At 39.1% G+C, this 16,071-nt stretch overlaps 1 protein-coding gene across 4 annotated transcripts in view; it reads left to right on the top strand.

Annotated features, from left to right (window-relative positions):
* Positions 1-11,035: 11,035 nt before the first annotated feature.
* The window catches only part of CEP78 (centrosomal protein 78), a 33,479-nt gene continuing 28,443 nt past the window's right edge, over positions 11,036-16,071 (top strand). For 3 of the 4 annotated variants that reach the window (XM_079112095.1, XM_079112096.1, XM_079112094.1), the window contains exons 1-3: positions 11,037-11,571; positions 15,271-15,443; positions 15,537-15,609. In XM_079112095.1, coding sequence (XP_078968221.1) covers positions 11,319-11,571; positions 15,271-15,443; positions 15,537-15,609 — 499 coding nt within the window. In that variant the 5' untranslated portion in view covers positions 11,037-11,318. Of the gene's footprint in view, positions 11,572-15,270; positions 15,444-15,536; positions 15,610-16,071 lie in introns of all 4 variants that reach the window. The other variant, XM_079112097.1, reaches the window with a different exon arrangement.

Here is a 16,071-nt window from a genome sequence, read left to right as displayed (position 1 = left end):
AAAGGTAACCTTATTTGGAAACTGGGTCTTTTGTAATTAAGTTAGGATGAAGTCAAACTGGATTAGAGTGGGCCCTAATTCAATGACTAGTGTCTTTATAAGAAGAGGAAAATTTGGATATGGTATACACACAGGAAAGAATGCCATGTGACTATGGTGGTAAGAGATTGGAATGATGATCTACAGGCCAAGGAATGTCAAGGATTGCCAGCAACCACCAGCACTAGGAAAGAGGCATGGGAAAATTTTCCTCTGAGACTCCAGAAAAAACCAGTCTTGCTGACACCTTGATTTTTTTTTTTTTATATCCAACATCAAGAAACATAAGAAATTAGATTTCAGATTTTTTAAGCCACCCAGTTTTAGCTATTTGCTACAGAACCCTAGGAAGCCAATACACTCATGTCTGCTATATTTTATTCAATGAGACAGCCATGAGGTCCTGCATCATTTTAAGGGAAAAGTAAATAGATACAACTTCTAGGAAGGTAGCAAAGTTCTGGAAGGGACTGAAAATACTGCTATGGTCCTTTGTGGAAATAATAATCTGCCACGGGTAGAAAAAAGCAGTCCTTAAGATTTGAATACTTTTGGGCAGCTTCTTTGCTGAATCCTATATCCTGGGGTATATAAAGCTTTTATATATATGTGCGTGTGTGTGTGTGCATATATATATGCATATATATACATATGTACATACATATATGTATGCATGTACATATACATACATATACATTATACATAGATGTATGTATATATATTATATATATAGTTTTAGACACACACACGTGCACACACACACACACATATATATTTTTTGGTGGTAGTGGGAATTGAACGCAGGACCTCACATAGAGTAGATGAGTACTCTATCACTGAGCTACACCCAGCCCCAAGTTTCAGTACAGATACTGGGGTTAGAATTCCCTTTTTATCAATTAAGTGCTGGGTGGTTTATTTTTGGAATACATATATGTTCAAAGTCAGCAAAAACTATAAACACTTTCCATATTTATTTCCTGTGACAAAAGAAAGCTTTGAATGAACTTCAATGATATAGTTTGATTTAAAACTATAATTATAATTTTATGAATTTTCAAATGTATAACATTTGTTATAATTTTAACAGTTATAATTCACATACCATAATTTTAGATATATATGTATATATATAACATAAATGTACTATAAATATATATAAATAATTTTTAGTTGTTAGACTATCCACAGAGTTGTGCACATATCACCATAATCCAACTTTAGAAGATTTTTATCTTCCCCAGAAAAGCCCATTATACATTAACAATTATCCACCATTCTCCCCAACTCTTAATACTGGGCAACTACTACTCTACTTTTTGTCTCCGCAGATTTGCCTATTCTGGGCATTTCATATATGAAATCACACAATATGCAATCTTTCATGAATGGCTTCTTTAACCTTGCATAATGCTTTCATGGCTCGTTCATGTTGTAACATGCATCAACATTTTTCTTTTAATGACTGCATAATATTCCATTGACACATTTTGTTAATGATTTATCAGTAGTTTGATATTTGGGTTATTTCTAATTTGGGGTATTATATATGCACTTCTTTGAACATTTATGTACAAATTTTTGTGTTAACCTGTTTTTATTTCTCTTGAATATATATCTAATAGTGGAATTGCTGAGTCATAGGGCAACTATGTTTAATATTTTGAGGAACTGTCAAAGTTTTGCAAAATGATATGCTGTTTTGCATTCCTATCAGTAATGTATGAGGGTTTCAATTTCTTGCCTTATGCCTTCCTATATGGTCTACCCAAGGTATAATTTAATATGCACTTGAGAAGAATGCTTATTTGCTATTGTTGAGTGTTCTATTGATGTTTGTTAGGTCTAATTAACTTAGAATATTATTCAAATCTTCTATATCCATATCAGTCTTCTGCCTAGTTGTTTTATCCATTATTGACAGTGGGATATTGAAATCTCCAACTAATGTCACATTATCTACTTTCCCTTCAATTTTTAGTGTTTTCTTTATGGCTTTTTTTTTGGGGGGGGGTACTCTTTTATTAGGTACACATGATTGTAATTTTTGTGTCTTGCTGACAGATTGACTTGTTTTTCATTGTAAAAAGTCACTCTTTATATCTAATAACATTTTTTGCTTTAAAGTCCTTTTTTTGTTGGTATTATTATAGCCAGTTCAGCATTCCTGTGGTTGCTGTTTGCAGGAAATATGTTTTTTCACTCTTTTTCTTTGAACATATTTGTACCTTTGAATCTAGGGTATGTCTCCCATGGAGACCTCGATCTTTCTAAAATCTAGCTTCACAGTCTTTGCTTTGGGTTGTTTAATGCATTCACATTATTTATTCATATAAATAATAATAGTTTTATTATTTATATAGTAGTATTTGTATTTGTCATTCTGTCTTTTGTTTCCTATGACTCTCTTATTGTTGTTCTATTTCTTCTTTATTATTTCCTTTTATATTGAGCAGATATTTTCTAGTATAATAGTCTTTTAATGATCTCTAACTGTATTTTTGGAATTAATTGTGGCTCTAAGAATTACAAAATACATCTTATCAGAATCTAATTCAGATTTGTAATAACTTCATTACAGTGAATTATAAAAACTGTATTCTTATGAATTCCATTCCTTCCCTTTTTGTTTTTATTGCATTTATACATATGACATATCCAACAGTACATTTTTATTATAATTTCTTTATATAATCTTATGTCTTTTAAAGAAGCTGAGAGGAGAAAGGAAAAAATATTTATAGAGTTTATCAGGTCAATCTATTTATTTATCATTTCTGATTCTCTTCATTTCTCCCTCTGAATTCTGATTACAATCTCATGTCAATAAAAGCCTGGCTCCAACTTTGTTCTCATGATCTCCTTTGAGCTGCTATTGTCAAATACATTACATTTCTCTATGTTATGTGGAAAACAATCCAAATATAAACATGTTATTTGTGCACATGCTTTTAAAACCAGTTGAGAAAAATAGCAGAAGAAATTTGAAAGTATTCTTTTCTATAATTATCTACACAATTACTTTAGTCAGTGTTCTTTGGGTGATTTGTTTTGTTTTTGTAAATTTGAATTACTGTCCACTATCATTCAAAGAACTTCCATTAGTATCTCTTGGGAGGCAGATCTACTAGGAATGAATACCTTCAGTTTCTGATAACCACTGTTCTGATACAACACTGATGGTTAAGTTGTAGAGTGATGGTAAATATTAAAATGTAATGCACTGCATTAGGTAAGTTTTACTTAAGTAGCTCTGGAAAATTAAAATGTTTTATGATAGGAATTATATAAAGTTACAATAATAGTACTCAGGAGTATTCTGTAGAGTACTGATGTACATGAAGAATCTGTGAATCTCAAATTTGTAATTCATATGGACCTTACGATCATCAATTCTTCTACCAAAACTGAAACAGCATAATTGAGTTCTGCAGTCCTTCCTTATAGAAATTGTTTCACAAGTTCAAAAAGTTCTCAAAGGCGAAAAACTTTTTGCAAGGTTTATCAAATTAGGAAACACCTTTGAAAATATTATGGTTAGATGGCTTCTCCCTGATATTGGAACCTCGCAGGCTGGGAGGAACCAATCCCAGAGGAGAATTCTTGCAGGCCAATAGCATGTTAGGACGTAAGGTGAGAGGCAGCAAGATGGCGGCAGCGTAAGCCGGAAATTCCTGTAACATAAGAGGCGGGCAGAATGCAGATTGACAGGTGGTGGGAAAGCCGGAAATTCCTGTAACGGAAAAGGCAGGTGGAGCAGATTGAGAAGTGGTTGGGAGGCAGGAAATTCCTGTAACGGGAGAGATGGGCGGCTTTTGGCGGCTTTATACCTTACAATGGTAACATTGTGCAAGATGCAATACTCTTTGGTGAGTTTATCCAACATTAAATATTTGTACAGATTGCAAATATACCTTAGATCTGTGACATGTTTTCCCTTGGAATGTGACAGACGTAGTCAGTAAAGGTTTTATATGGGCTCTCATGATTGGACTTACCTCTGTGCTTCAGCAATCTCTTGTATTTCATGAGTGTGACTAAGCTACCATGTACACTGGAAGCTGATGCCTTATCATTGGACCCCGGATTGAGATGTATGGAATAAACTTCAAACCGAAACAAAACATGGAGCAAGACCCAGCCATCCCAAGGTCTAAAATAGTCATTACAACTAACTCATAGGCTAAAGAGAAATAAATTCTTCTTGTTCATATCATTGATGGTTTGTTTCACAGCAGCATGGCAGTAACTGCTAATATGTAGTCATCAAAATCATTCTTACATAGAGGACTTGTTATGGTTTGGATATGAGGTGTCTTCCAAAAGGTCATGTGTGAGACAATGTAAGAATGTTCAGGGGTAAAATGGTTAGCTCATGAAGGCTTTAATCTAATCAGTAGATTAATTCACTGGAATGGATTGACTAGATGGTAATGATGCCACCGTTGACTGGTGATGAGTTCTGCTCCCTCTAATGTTGAAGTTTGAACACTAGAGAAGCACGCCAAGGCAAGCATATTAAGCAGGTTTTATTTTAAAGTAGTAATAATACAGACTTCTCCCGAGGGGGAGAAGGGGGCCATGGCTGATGGTCTAGAATCCCAAGAAGTGAGTGCACCCCACATCTTTTATAGGTTAAGGTCTCTTTTGTTCTCCAGTTCTCTCCCCCCTTATCTCTCCTTCCTGCCTAAGTGACTAGGCCTGGTTTTGCAGGTGAGATGCAAAAAGTGAGAAGCAGATGGGGCAGGGGGAGGGTCAAAGTGATTCAGCCAGGCAAGGGCCCAGGGGGCATTAATTAGCAGCTCCTTGCTTGCATCCTTGATAAGGGCAGGTAAATTTGGTAATCAATGGGCTCCAGAGATCCTTGACATTCCATTCTCCCAGGGGCAGTCTCCAACTTCTAGAGGCAGATGGCTTTCATGGCCTCCATTACCTGATCCCCTATTTCTACACTAACTGCCTGTCCCCAATTCTGGCATCAGTAACTGTAGGCACCTAGGGTGTGACTGGAGAAAGTAGGTCACTGGGGATCTGCCTTTGGGGTTTATATTTTGTCCCTGCCACCTCTCTCTCTCTCTGTCATGAACTGAGCAGTGCTTCTCCACCACACCCTTCTGCATGACATTCTCCCTCACCTCAGGCCTAGAGCAATGGAGTTGACCCACCATGGACTGAACCTCTAAAACTGTGAGCCAAAGTAAACATTTCCTCCTTTAAGTTTTTCTTGTCAAGTCTTTTGGTCACAGTGACAAAAAACTGACTAATGTATGGCTGCTACCAGGCCTACATGTGAAGTTATCTTGTACTTAAGAAATTTTGAGAATTCTTGAACTTCTTTTACCTCCTCAACACATTTTATATAGTTAAAGCTTCCCCAAGTAAATTTGGTAATGTGCCATAAAATGTCTCCCTAAACTCTTACTAAATATAAGGCAAAGTCATTTCTATTCAGTTTTTTCTTGTAACAAAAAATGGTTTGTGTGTGTGTGTATCTAAAAGGAAGAAAAAAAAATGTAATTGAACATCTCTGTAGATAGCAGTTATTCCCAGGGGAAAATTACAATCACTATGGGCATTTCACCCAGGGCACAGCCCTGGTGCAACTCAGTGCCTCTAAATACCAAAGGAACAAAGGCATTTAATAAATATTGGCTCTTGCTCCGGTTGAGAGGGAGAACACACTGTTCTAAAGAGTGGCAGGGACGCTCTTAGCAGCTATTTGCAACTCTGCATGCTTGGGTATTGTGTTCTACGAAGCAGCGCATTGTCCAAACATAACCCTCTCCATAGGATCTTCAAAGAGGAAAAAGAGTCAGTGAACACATTCTCATGGAGACTCATTCATTCAGTCATTCGTTCACCCAATATTTACTGATCAGGTTGACTATGTACATAATACAGACATAGAGATCCCAGCTTGTGGGATTTCAGAGGAAGAGATAAAATATAAATGCCTCTTGGAAGTTTCAGATGTATCCTGTTAAACTTTCTGCAAGTCCAGAGGAGAGAAGGAAACCATATTTTTTCTAGGATTCTCAGTGAAACTTTCCCAGAGAGAGAGGCATAAGGATAGTGACTAGAAGAATGTGAATTTTAATAGAGAAGGAAGGGGGCAAAGATGTAAAGATAATTAGGCCCATGACACAAAAGAGATGGGAAAGTCAGATTATGCAGGGTCTTGAAAATCAATCTGGAGAGTTTGGGTTACACTCTGTTTGCAATGAGTCATGACAGACTCTGGAACGATGGTGGAATCAAGGAACGAATGGTAGTGTGGTAAGAGACAGAAGAAGGGCCTGAGTGTAGAAGATACTCTATTCTCTGAATCAATAATTGTATTCTAGATGGAAAATAGTAAATGGTGTGGAACTCAGGTGATAGCAATGCAAATAGAGGTGTGGGAGGAGCATGAGAGATGCTAAAATGTATAAACCGTGGGGTCCTGGTCATTAATTGGAGAGTTCATTCATTCACTTGACAGATATCATCAATAAGATACTACCAGCTAGTTGCTGGGGCACAAGAGTAGGCAAAACATGCATGATCCCTTCCTCACATATGGTGTAGTAAACATTTACCTTAAAATGAATGTGAAATAGGATGAAGATTATGAATGAGAGTTACATGTTATAAGAGCTTATGGTGGGAGATTTGATGAATCAGGGAGCAGAGAAGAAATGCTGCCTTGACAAGGTGACATGTGAACTGAAAAGAACGTAGAATGTCAATCAGGTGCAGGTTGAAAGGACACCTTCTCCAGAGGGGACAGCATGGACAACGGCCTGTTGTAAGTAAGCAGGCCTGAAATGAGGTCACTGTGGGCAGGACTACTGAGAATGAAAGGGGTTGGGGTACAAGATGAGGCTGCAGAGATTAGACCCCATCGTTTCCAGAGGATGCACCATCCTGTAGACTAGTTCTAGTCCAAGCGCCAGTGTACGATGTAGTAAGGAACTTGTTCTAGAATGTGTAAATCAGCACACTGCTGCTTTTATCAAGAAAATCTTGTTCTGAAAAAGCCTCTGAACTGGCTTAATGCAAAAGTGATTTACTCTCTGAAGTGAGATCCTTATGAGAACAGTAATAGTTCTCAACCAGTAGCCAGTGTGTGGCTCCATGCTGAGTGGAGGTGGTTGTGAGTTTTGTCTTTATCCTAAAGGCAATGGGAAGTCTCAGAAGGATTTGAAGAGGAGATGGTGGGGGCTGCCTTACAAAACACAGTTTGGAAGGTAGCCAGAGTGAGAGGAGAGAAAACAAGGAAGTTTGTGTCTTGTTAAAGCAGGAGATGTCCTCTTTGTAAGGAATCCCACAAAAACCATGCTGGACACAGGAAATCACATAAGGGAGTTTATTAAGCAAACAGAGTGTCTCCCTACAGGGTAAGAGAGAAAATGAGAGGAAAAGAGAAAGGAAAAAGAAAGGGCATGCGCTAGAGAGAGTGGAAAGTGAGGAGGAGAAAGAAAGCAAGTCAGGGGGAGAGAAAAGCAAGAGAGAAGATGGCAGTGAAGCTATCTTTTAGAATCCCGCCTGGCTAACAGGGGACCAATAACGGAGAAGGATACTTGCAAGCTGACTGATGAACCAATAGCTAGCTAGGATGTTCACAGACTGACAGTAGTTGGGAGGCGGGGAAAATGCCTGCAACAGAAAGGGCGGGGGAGCAGCTTTGTACATTACACTCTTCAGGTGAGAGAGCAGGGATTTAGAATGAAGTCTGGTGGCAACATGAAAAGAGTGGAGGAGGTTTGGGATAGACATTGTGAATATCCCATAAGGAAGGGAGTAGAAAAGTGAAAAGAAACCACGTGTCGGTTAAAATAAGAAAACCTACACTGTCAGTCAGGTTGATGTTCTCTGAAACTGGATCCAACAAAACTCGCTTCTCTAGAGCAGGTACTAAGAGGGTCAACCTCTGAGATGAGCAGAGGGCATGAGCATTGTGGTTCAATGGAAAGAAAAGTTGCTAGGAAGTCAGGTAAAATGTTGTCAAGATCGACTCTGAGTAGAATACAGCAAGAGGTAACGTGATGGCTTTAGCTGTATTGTGGCCAATATTCACTCACCAGACCCCTTAAAAGAGGAGAGCCTATCTCTCATATTGTCCAGTAGAATGTCACTCCCAAGTCATCACCTGCAGGGAGGACAAAGCATTTTGTCATGGGCCAGAATTGAGCCTGTCTTCTCAGAGGGTCCCAGAGATGCTGCCCACAGACACCTTTCATTCACAATGTTCAGGGAAAACTGTGGGTGAACAAACCCACCAGATGCTCAAAGAAGACATAAAACCATTATGAAGCCATAATTCAATTGTAGTGGAGAAGAGATTATAGACAAGTCTTGACAGAAATCTTGTCACAATGAAAATAAGCTCAGGAAAAATAAAATTTAAATTAAAATATTTAATGATTATTTAATATGATGAAGGCTTCCCTGAGCTGTGTCCACAGGCACCAGTCACAAGGTTCTGATGATGGTTTGCAAGGTGGATAAAGGAAATTGATCTAATAGTCATCGTTCAGTACTTCCTCCGTACCAACACTGTGCTGGATTGGCTTAGGGAATACAAAGGTGAATGAGGCATGGTCCTTGACTATGGAAGGAAAGCCATGTAAAAAACATGTTTGTGCTTGGATATATGAAGTGTTGTGATCAGGAACGTCAGGGAGCTGAGAAGTGAGGCAGTATCAAGGAGGAGAGATGAGTATGAGGAGAAAAAGGCCTCCCTGGGATTAAGCCCACAAGCCAAGGCTGGGGAAAACCTTGAAGCTAGACTACTAAGGAGTAGCAATGATTAAAGGCCCCAGGCAGAAATGACAGTATCAGGAACTTCAAGCAGTTCCATGTGTATAGAGAAGACATATGGGGAGTAACATAGTAATAAATAAGACAATAGATGTTCTTTAGTTGTGAAGATGCCTAAATGCCAAGCTAAGGAATACGGGATCTGATTCTGAGCATAATGAGACATATTTTGCATTCCCAAGATTTGATGTATGGAGAGAGAAATCTTTGTTCAGGAGCCATTAGTGTTGGGAGGGAAGTTCAAATTGTGTCAAAGATAAGATCAGCAAGGGAAACTGCAAAATGTCAGAAGAGGTAGAGGCTGAGGACGGAAACCAAAAGAACACCAACAGTTAGAATGCGTAAGTAAGAGAAGCCCCAGAATGAGACTATAACAGAAAGGTCTAAAAAAATTACATGGTTTCATGGAATACAGAGAAGAGTGAGATTTAAGAAGGTGATGGACAACTACATTAAATGATGCTGGAAACTAAAAAAAAAAAAAAAAAAAAATGGATGTAGCAACAAGGAAATCATAATGAAAATGGAAAGCAATTTAAATTTTTACCAACAGGAAAATAGAAAAATTGAATTACTTATGTTTCTATATGGGAAACCTACATAGCAGGAAAGTGAATGAACTATACCGTTTATTTACAAATGTAGCAGCAATATAAAACTTGCAATGATGAACAGCAAATTCACAAAAGCAAGTTTCTCAAGGTCAGAGGGTACTGCTGTTGTGATTTGTAAGGCAGTTACACATGGATCTTCAATAGGAGTGGTAATGTTTTATTTCAAGCTGTTTGGTGGATATACGAATGTTTACTATGTATTTTAATTTGAGCATGTTGCATGTAAAGGTCATTGCTGAGGCTATATCTGAGGAATTTTAGAGGAATGTGTGTCTGTGCATGCATGCACATGTGAGAGTGTGTGTGCATGTGTGTATGTGTTGGTAGCGGGTTGTAATATTCAGAAAGCAGCAGGTAGAAAAGGAATGCTATGTGTAAGTCCTGACAGGAAGACTGTCATTGGTCTAGAGAGTGGATACAAATACAGGTTCCAAGACCAATTCTTAGGGTTCTTGTATCGACTGAGCTGTATGCTACTTAACATCTCTGTTCCCCAGTGCCCTGATTTGTAAATGGCATTTACAATAACATATTCCTTGAGGAGATACTAGGAAAAGGAAATAATTTCATACTTATCACCTAAAATAAGGCCTAGGACAGGGTACTAATTATCAGAATTAGCCACCATCATCATCATCAATACCAAAGTGATTCGATGTAAACACAATAAAATACTGAAATTATGCAACACTTTACAATTTGCCAACAACTATGTTGGGCAACTGGAAACTATAGAAATTAAGGGTTATTTGTAGAAATTTACAGAGACATAAAAGATTTAATGCATGACAGTTCCTTTTTCATATATCCCTTATTGAATAAGTCTCTGTCCTGATTATTGCAAGCACAGACACTTTCCTCAGGAGTTTAGCCTTTTTGTTTGTTTAAAAAAACTGAAACAGACTGTTATATTTATTTCCCAGAGTTGACTTTGTTTCTGTCAAAGGTAATGCAATTTATATACAAATAAATGTTCCAATAAAAAATAAATGAGCATATCATTCTGTATTTTCCTACTGATAGTGAACTCTGTTTATTTTCAGTAACTAATACACTGAACATAATTGTAATTTTTAAAAAAGATGCTACAGAAAATAATCTGCTTTGCATTCTGTGACACAAGGGTCACCCACAAGTACACATTTGCATTTTAACTTATAACTAACATCAAAAACTAATATTGAGAATAATAACTAAGTTAAATTCTAGTTGTATCCGCTTCAAAGAAAAGAGAGAAAACAAAACTTAAGCCACTTGATTTACATGTGGATTTGGGTAGTTCCTCATCTCAATTTCTCTATTGAGAGAGTACATTGACTCTCAGGAATTAGTAATGGAAAACTTCCTAATAGTTTATCCAAGGACTAGACCATGTTTTGGAAATGGGTTACTACATCCACGTCTTATATTTATTAAGATCAATCAATAAACCCTTTATTGCAAACTTCACGTTGCAACCATCTACTCTCTGGGCTTAGCTAGCCTCCCTATCCTTAGGCCCCGCCCCTTGGAAGGCGTGGTCTGCGTGCGGACGCAAAGCAAGCGCGCTGACGTCTACGCGCACCACCCATCCCCGCCGGAACCCGCCCCCCGACTTGAACAGCAGTCCCGCGCTGCTGAGGTTGGTGAGGCGGACGTCAACGGCCACGGCCGCGGAGCGGGAGGCAGCGCGGGAAGGCGGCGTTGAGGCGCTGGCCTAGCCTGAGGGCCTTGGCCTTCGTCTTCTGGCCGCCGCTCCTGCGCACTGTGAGGGGCCGCAGCTGCCGGGCGGTGGGTGCTGGAGAGGCTGGACGTGACCCGGGGCCCCTGGTGAGTGCGGGAGTGGTCTCTGGGGCCGAGATCACCCCTGGCCGCCCTCTGGCCATGATCGACTCGGTGAAACTGCGCCGTGACAGCGCAGCAGACTTCTTCTCGCACTATGAGTACCTGTGCGCGCTGCAGGACTCGGTACCCCTGCCCGCCGTGCGCACCTGTCTCCGGGAGGGCGTGCTTGACTTCAATGCAGACCGCCTGCGCGTGGTGGACTGGGCGCCCCTCTTGAGCACCCTCAAGATTAATAAAGATCTGCCGGTGATCTCCATCAAGAGCTTCTTCCAGCCGTGGCTTGGTGAAACAGGTTTGTAGATGTGCTCCTCGGTGGCTGCCGCAGAGTGGGTTTTTAGGTAGGTCCGAGGTGGAGCCTGGGCCCTTGAAGAGACGCTTTGTGCTGGAGGATGTGTGTGGAACCAGTGGGGCGATCCTGGGCAAGTTGTTTAAGGTCTCTGTGTTCTCATCCGTACATAGGCTTAATGAGAAGACCGTAGATAAGTGGTTGCAAGGATTCCCAGAGTTAATGATGTTTGTAGAACGCTTAGCAGTTTGGGACGTCATTAAATCTTAGACAGTTACCTCTTTGATTCATTGCCTTTATTTTGCCCTATACAAAATAAAGTAAGCGATTAGGAAATTAATATATCTCAACCATTTTCTTAGGTTTTTTTTTTTTTTAAGTGTGTAAGAATTTTGTAAAGCCCTGTACAAATATTAGCCACTTAAAAATGTAAGGTAGTGTAATTAGCAATCCAGACCCTTTGATTATTTATAAAAACAGGTGAAAAACGTGACAAAATGATGTTCTTCCTTCTAGTACTTAGCACAACAATTTGTACATTATCGGGTCTGACCTGAAAGTGGCTCACATCTTTTCTTTAGTAACCATCAGATGAATATAAAAGAGATTTTAAAGATGGATGGGGAATGTAAAGTGTAAATCTATGAATCCAGCTTAAACTGCATCCTGGGAGTATTTGATATATGCCTTTCTAGCTTTATGCTCTTTGTAGTTTGCCCCCTTCAGACCGTAGGCTGGAGGAGTAGTAAAGTTTTGGAGTGGGGACACTTGAGTAAGGATGACAAATTCTGCTCTCTGCAGGATATATTTAGGATGATCTGTTAGGCTAAGTGAGTGTCCCCGGTTTCTCTTTCTTTTTTGAATCTTAAATTTTAAATCCTCTCTGTCCTTAATTATAAGTTTAATGCAGTAGACAACAGTTGAAAATGAAAAGAAAGGAAAAATATGTAATGAAACAAAAGGTCATTTCCTATCATTTAGGGAAAACTTTCTTTAGCATCTTGTACACTTGATTCTCATTATTCAGATTCTGTATTTGTAAATTCACCATGCTTAAATTTAACCCCCACATCAGTTAATCGTGATGCTTTCATGTTCTTTCATGGACATATGCGAAGCAGCAAAAAAACTTGTTATCCAACGTGTGTACCTATCTCATTTTTCATATCTTTTTAATAATGACACGTCTTGTTTAAAAAAATCTTTTTTTAAAGAGTAGTATCATGTAAGGAAAGTGCACAGATGTTAGAGGTTACATTCTTATTTGATCTGAGGCAAATTACTTTTTGAACTACAATTCACACACTTATGAAAAGGTATTAAAACAACTCCAGGTGAGTTCTTCGGATTAAAGCAGGTCGGAAGTGTAAAGTGTCCTGGCACTCCAGTGAGCTTAGTGTGTTTCTGCCCCAAAGGGTCTCCCCTTCTACTGGGGGAGACAGCAAGTAAGTACAAGCACCTGGGTCAGTGCTGTGGAAGAAGTGAGCCCTGGTGCTGCAGAGTAGAGAATTGAAGAGGGAGGTTCAAGGAAGACTTCTTGGAGGCTGCCATCCTTTTGAAGGATGTGTAGAAGCCTGCCATATGACAGGAAGAAACAGTTTATGCAGAGTTGGAAATAAGAGAGAATATGGCAAGCTGGGGTGCAGGACTGAAATTTAGGTTTTGAGAAAGAGCTGAGAGAGTTGAGACTGATGAAGGCCAAATAGGTCAAATGTTCAGTGTTTAACCTGAAGATTGTGAGGAACCAATGAAGGATGTTGAGATGGACTTTTTTTTTTTTTTTTTTTTGGTCCCTGGGATTGAACCTGGGGCGCTTAGCCACTGAGCCACATCCCCAGCCCTTTTTTGTATTTTATTTAGAGACAAGGTCTTGCTGAGTTACTAAGTGCCTTGCTAAGTTGCTGAGGCTGGCTTTGAACTTGCAATCCTCCTGTCTCAGCCTCTTGAGTCGCTGGGATTATAGGCATGTGCCACTGCGCCCAGTGAGATGGACTTTTGATTTAGGAGCCTACTGTGTCCTCCATATGGAAGGCAAATTAAAGTTGGAAGGAGGTTGAATTGAAATCTAACAGCCCAAATTAAGATAGGGAGAAGGGCTGGATTTTGAATATCAAAGAGAATTGATGGGGCCTGGTGACCAGTTACAAGAAAGAAGCTGCAGGCTTGGGTGACACTTTAGAATAACATTTTTCCCTGAAACACTGAAACAGGGTGTGGAGAGAATCTTAGTTCATCTTTAATGTTTGTAAATGGTTTCTAAGTTTGTCTGTTAGTCAGGTCTAAGCCCAAGATACAGATTTTGTCTTTGTGGGAAGACAGGTGTGTGAAGGTAGAAGATGGACCTGAGTTACCCACAAAGAAGATGGAGAAAATATTTGAAAGGCTTGCAACGTATTTTTTAAATGGGTGGACTTCAGTTGGGTTTATAAACTGAGAGAAAGTAACCAGCTGAGAGGGAGGGTATGGAGATTTTGGAGAGGAGGTGATTATGAATTTACCTAAAAACCTGACTATTTGTCATATGCCTGGTCCTCTTCTAGTGTCTGAGGTTGGCACCATCCATGGTCTGTTCCACAAGGACAGTTCAGCACACCCCTGACTGAAGAGATGTCACTTTATTCTCTGCATCTCATTCAGATGTTGATTCTGTGCCTCTGAAGGGGCTTAACCCACAGGAATAACAGAAGTTAAAAGAAATGAAAAATGAGAGGGACCTTAGAGTCAAAGCTACCATACTTGATTTTGACAATTACTCAGTATAAGAAAAATGTATTGCAAATCATTTCTTTTCAAATATCCTTTGCTGAATCTTATTCCTCTCTTGAATCCAGTGGGGCTAGGTTTTAACTTCTTAGATGTCACTTGTTCAATCTTAATTACATTTTGCCTGTAATATTGCAGAAGCTCCTCGATAGTTTTGCTGCCCCTGAACTCAGTTTCCCTTAATTCTTCTGCCTACTTCAGTTCAAGTGATCTTTCCAAGATGAAACAATATGCTTAAAATAATGTTTAAAGTGACTCACAGGGGACCAGTGCAAATTGGTGGCATAGCTTGTGTTTTTTCAAAGGTACTGAAATCTGAGCTGTGTTCTGCCAAGCTTCCTGGGGCTAGTTATCCCTGAGGAAAGGGTGTTTTTTCTGATCTAAAGAAAGGTGCCTTTTTCTAATCCTTCCCTTTAATTGGTTCTCCCACAGTGAGAGACTTTTTTCTAACATGCCAGGGACACATTAGTGTGTGGTAGGCTTAGTCCTCATCACTTGTGAGATAAAAGACAACTTTTTTCTAGGCTTGCTTCTGCCTTCTTTTTAAATTCCCAACTCTTCTCCTCAGCCCCTGCAGAGCGTAGTCATCCCACCTGCAGCATTTACAATGACTGGCAGGTGTCAGGCATGGTTATCTTTGCATACTCCACTTCCTCTGTGGAAGAATACCTTATCTACTCTAAACTCATCCTTCATCTTTTTAGGTTCAATATCAGTATTCTCTTGAAGCCATCCCTTAGGTACAATTTCTTTGCCCTCTTAAGAACGTCTGTATACATGATTTGTGTGTCTATACCTCATGTGATGTTGAGTTCTTGTGTTTTTCCTTACAAGGATTTTTTTAAGAACGTGATTCATGTCTGTGCCTTAACACTGAGCAGATATTTTTAAATGATAAATTGTGTTATTGAGATCACTAATTTTTTAATAACTTCGTTTTAGGTTCTGATGTAAATAAAGTTTGCAGAAGTCGTGTTCCTGCCATAAGATCCAAAGATGTGACCTTCCAGTTATGTAGAGCTCTTAAAAGCTGTTTAAGTGCATCAAATGTGCTAAGGAACCTGGAGTTAAATGGACTAGTTCTGAGAGAGAGGGATTTAACTGTTTTAACAAAGGTAAGCCTTCTTCATGTGGCCTGCAAACGTTTGATAGTTGTTTTATGAGAGAAATCACTCAATAAATTTTTTAACTCTTTTCTCCTATTGAAGGGATTGAATAAATCAACTTCTTTGGTGCACCTGTCTCTTGCAAACTGTCCAATTGGAGACGGAGGTTTAGAAAGTGAGTTTAAATCTTGTTTTAACTTTTGTCCCATCAGACTGGTCTCATGTTTGCCTGTATGCCATATTAATCCCTGTCTGTACCTTTTCCTGGCTGCTGCCTCTATGTGAGCTACCTCCTGTGCCTCTTTATATCTTGATCCATTATCATTTCTACCATGAAAGCTTGTCATGTTGAATACTCTCTGAAGTGACTTTACTTAAGGTTGTGTTAAGCCACAAACTACATAAACCTTTACTGTTTGGTATTCTGTTTTTTGTGTTTATTCATCTTTTAGGGTTTTCCTTTTAAGAAATATTTATGGGAAGGGCAATAGCAAGAGGTAAAGAGGAAAAAAGCCATCATCATCTTTGAATAGGTAAAGCATCTGTAATGCAACCTTAATGCACTGTGGTATGTGCTAATATAGAAAGTATATGCAGAGTTCTGTGGTAGCATATAAAAGGCCAGCAAACTCTTTGA

Source organism: Sciurus vulgaris (assembly GCF_902686455.1).
Source record: "Sciurus vulgaris genome assembly, chromosome: 15".
Lineage (NCBI taxonomy): Eukaryota > Metazoa > Chordata > Mammalia > Rodentia > Sciuridae > Sciurus > Sciurus vulgaris.
This window is presented reverse-complemented; position numbering and strand designations above follow the sequence as displayed.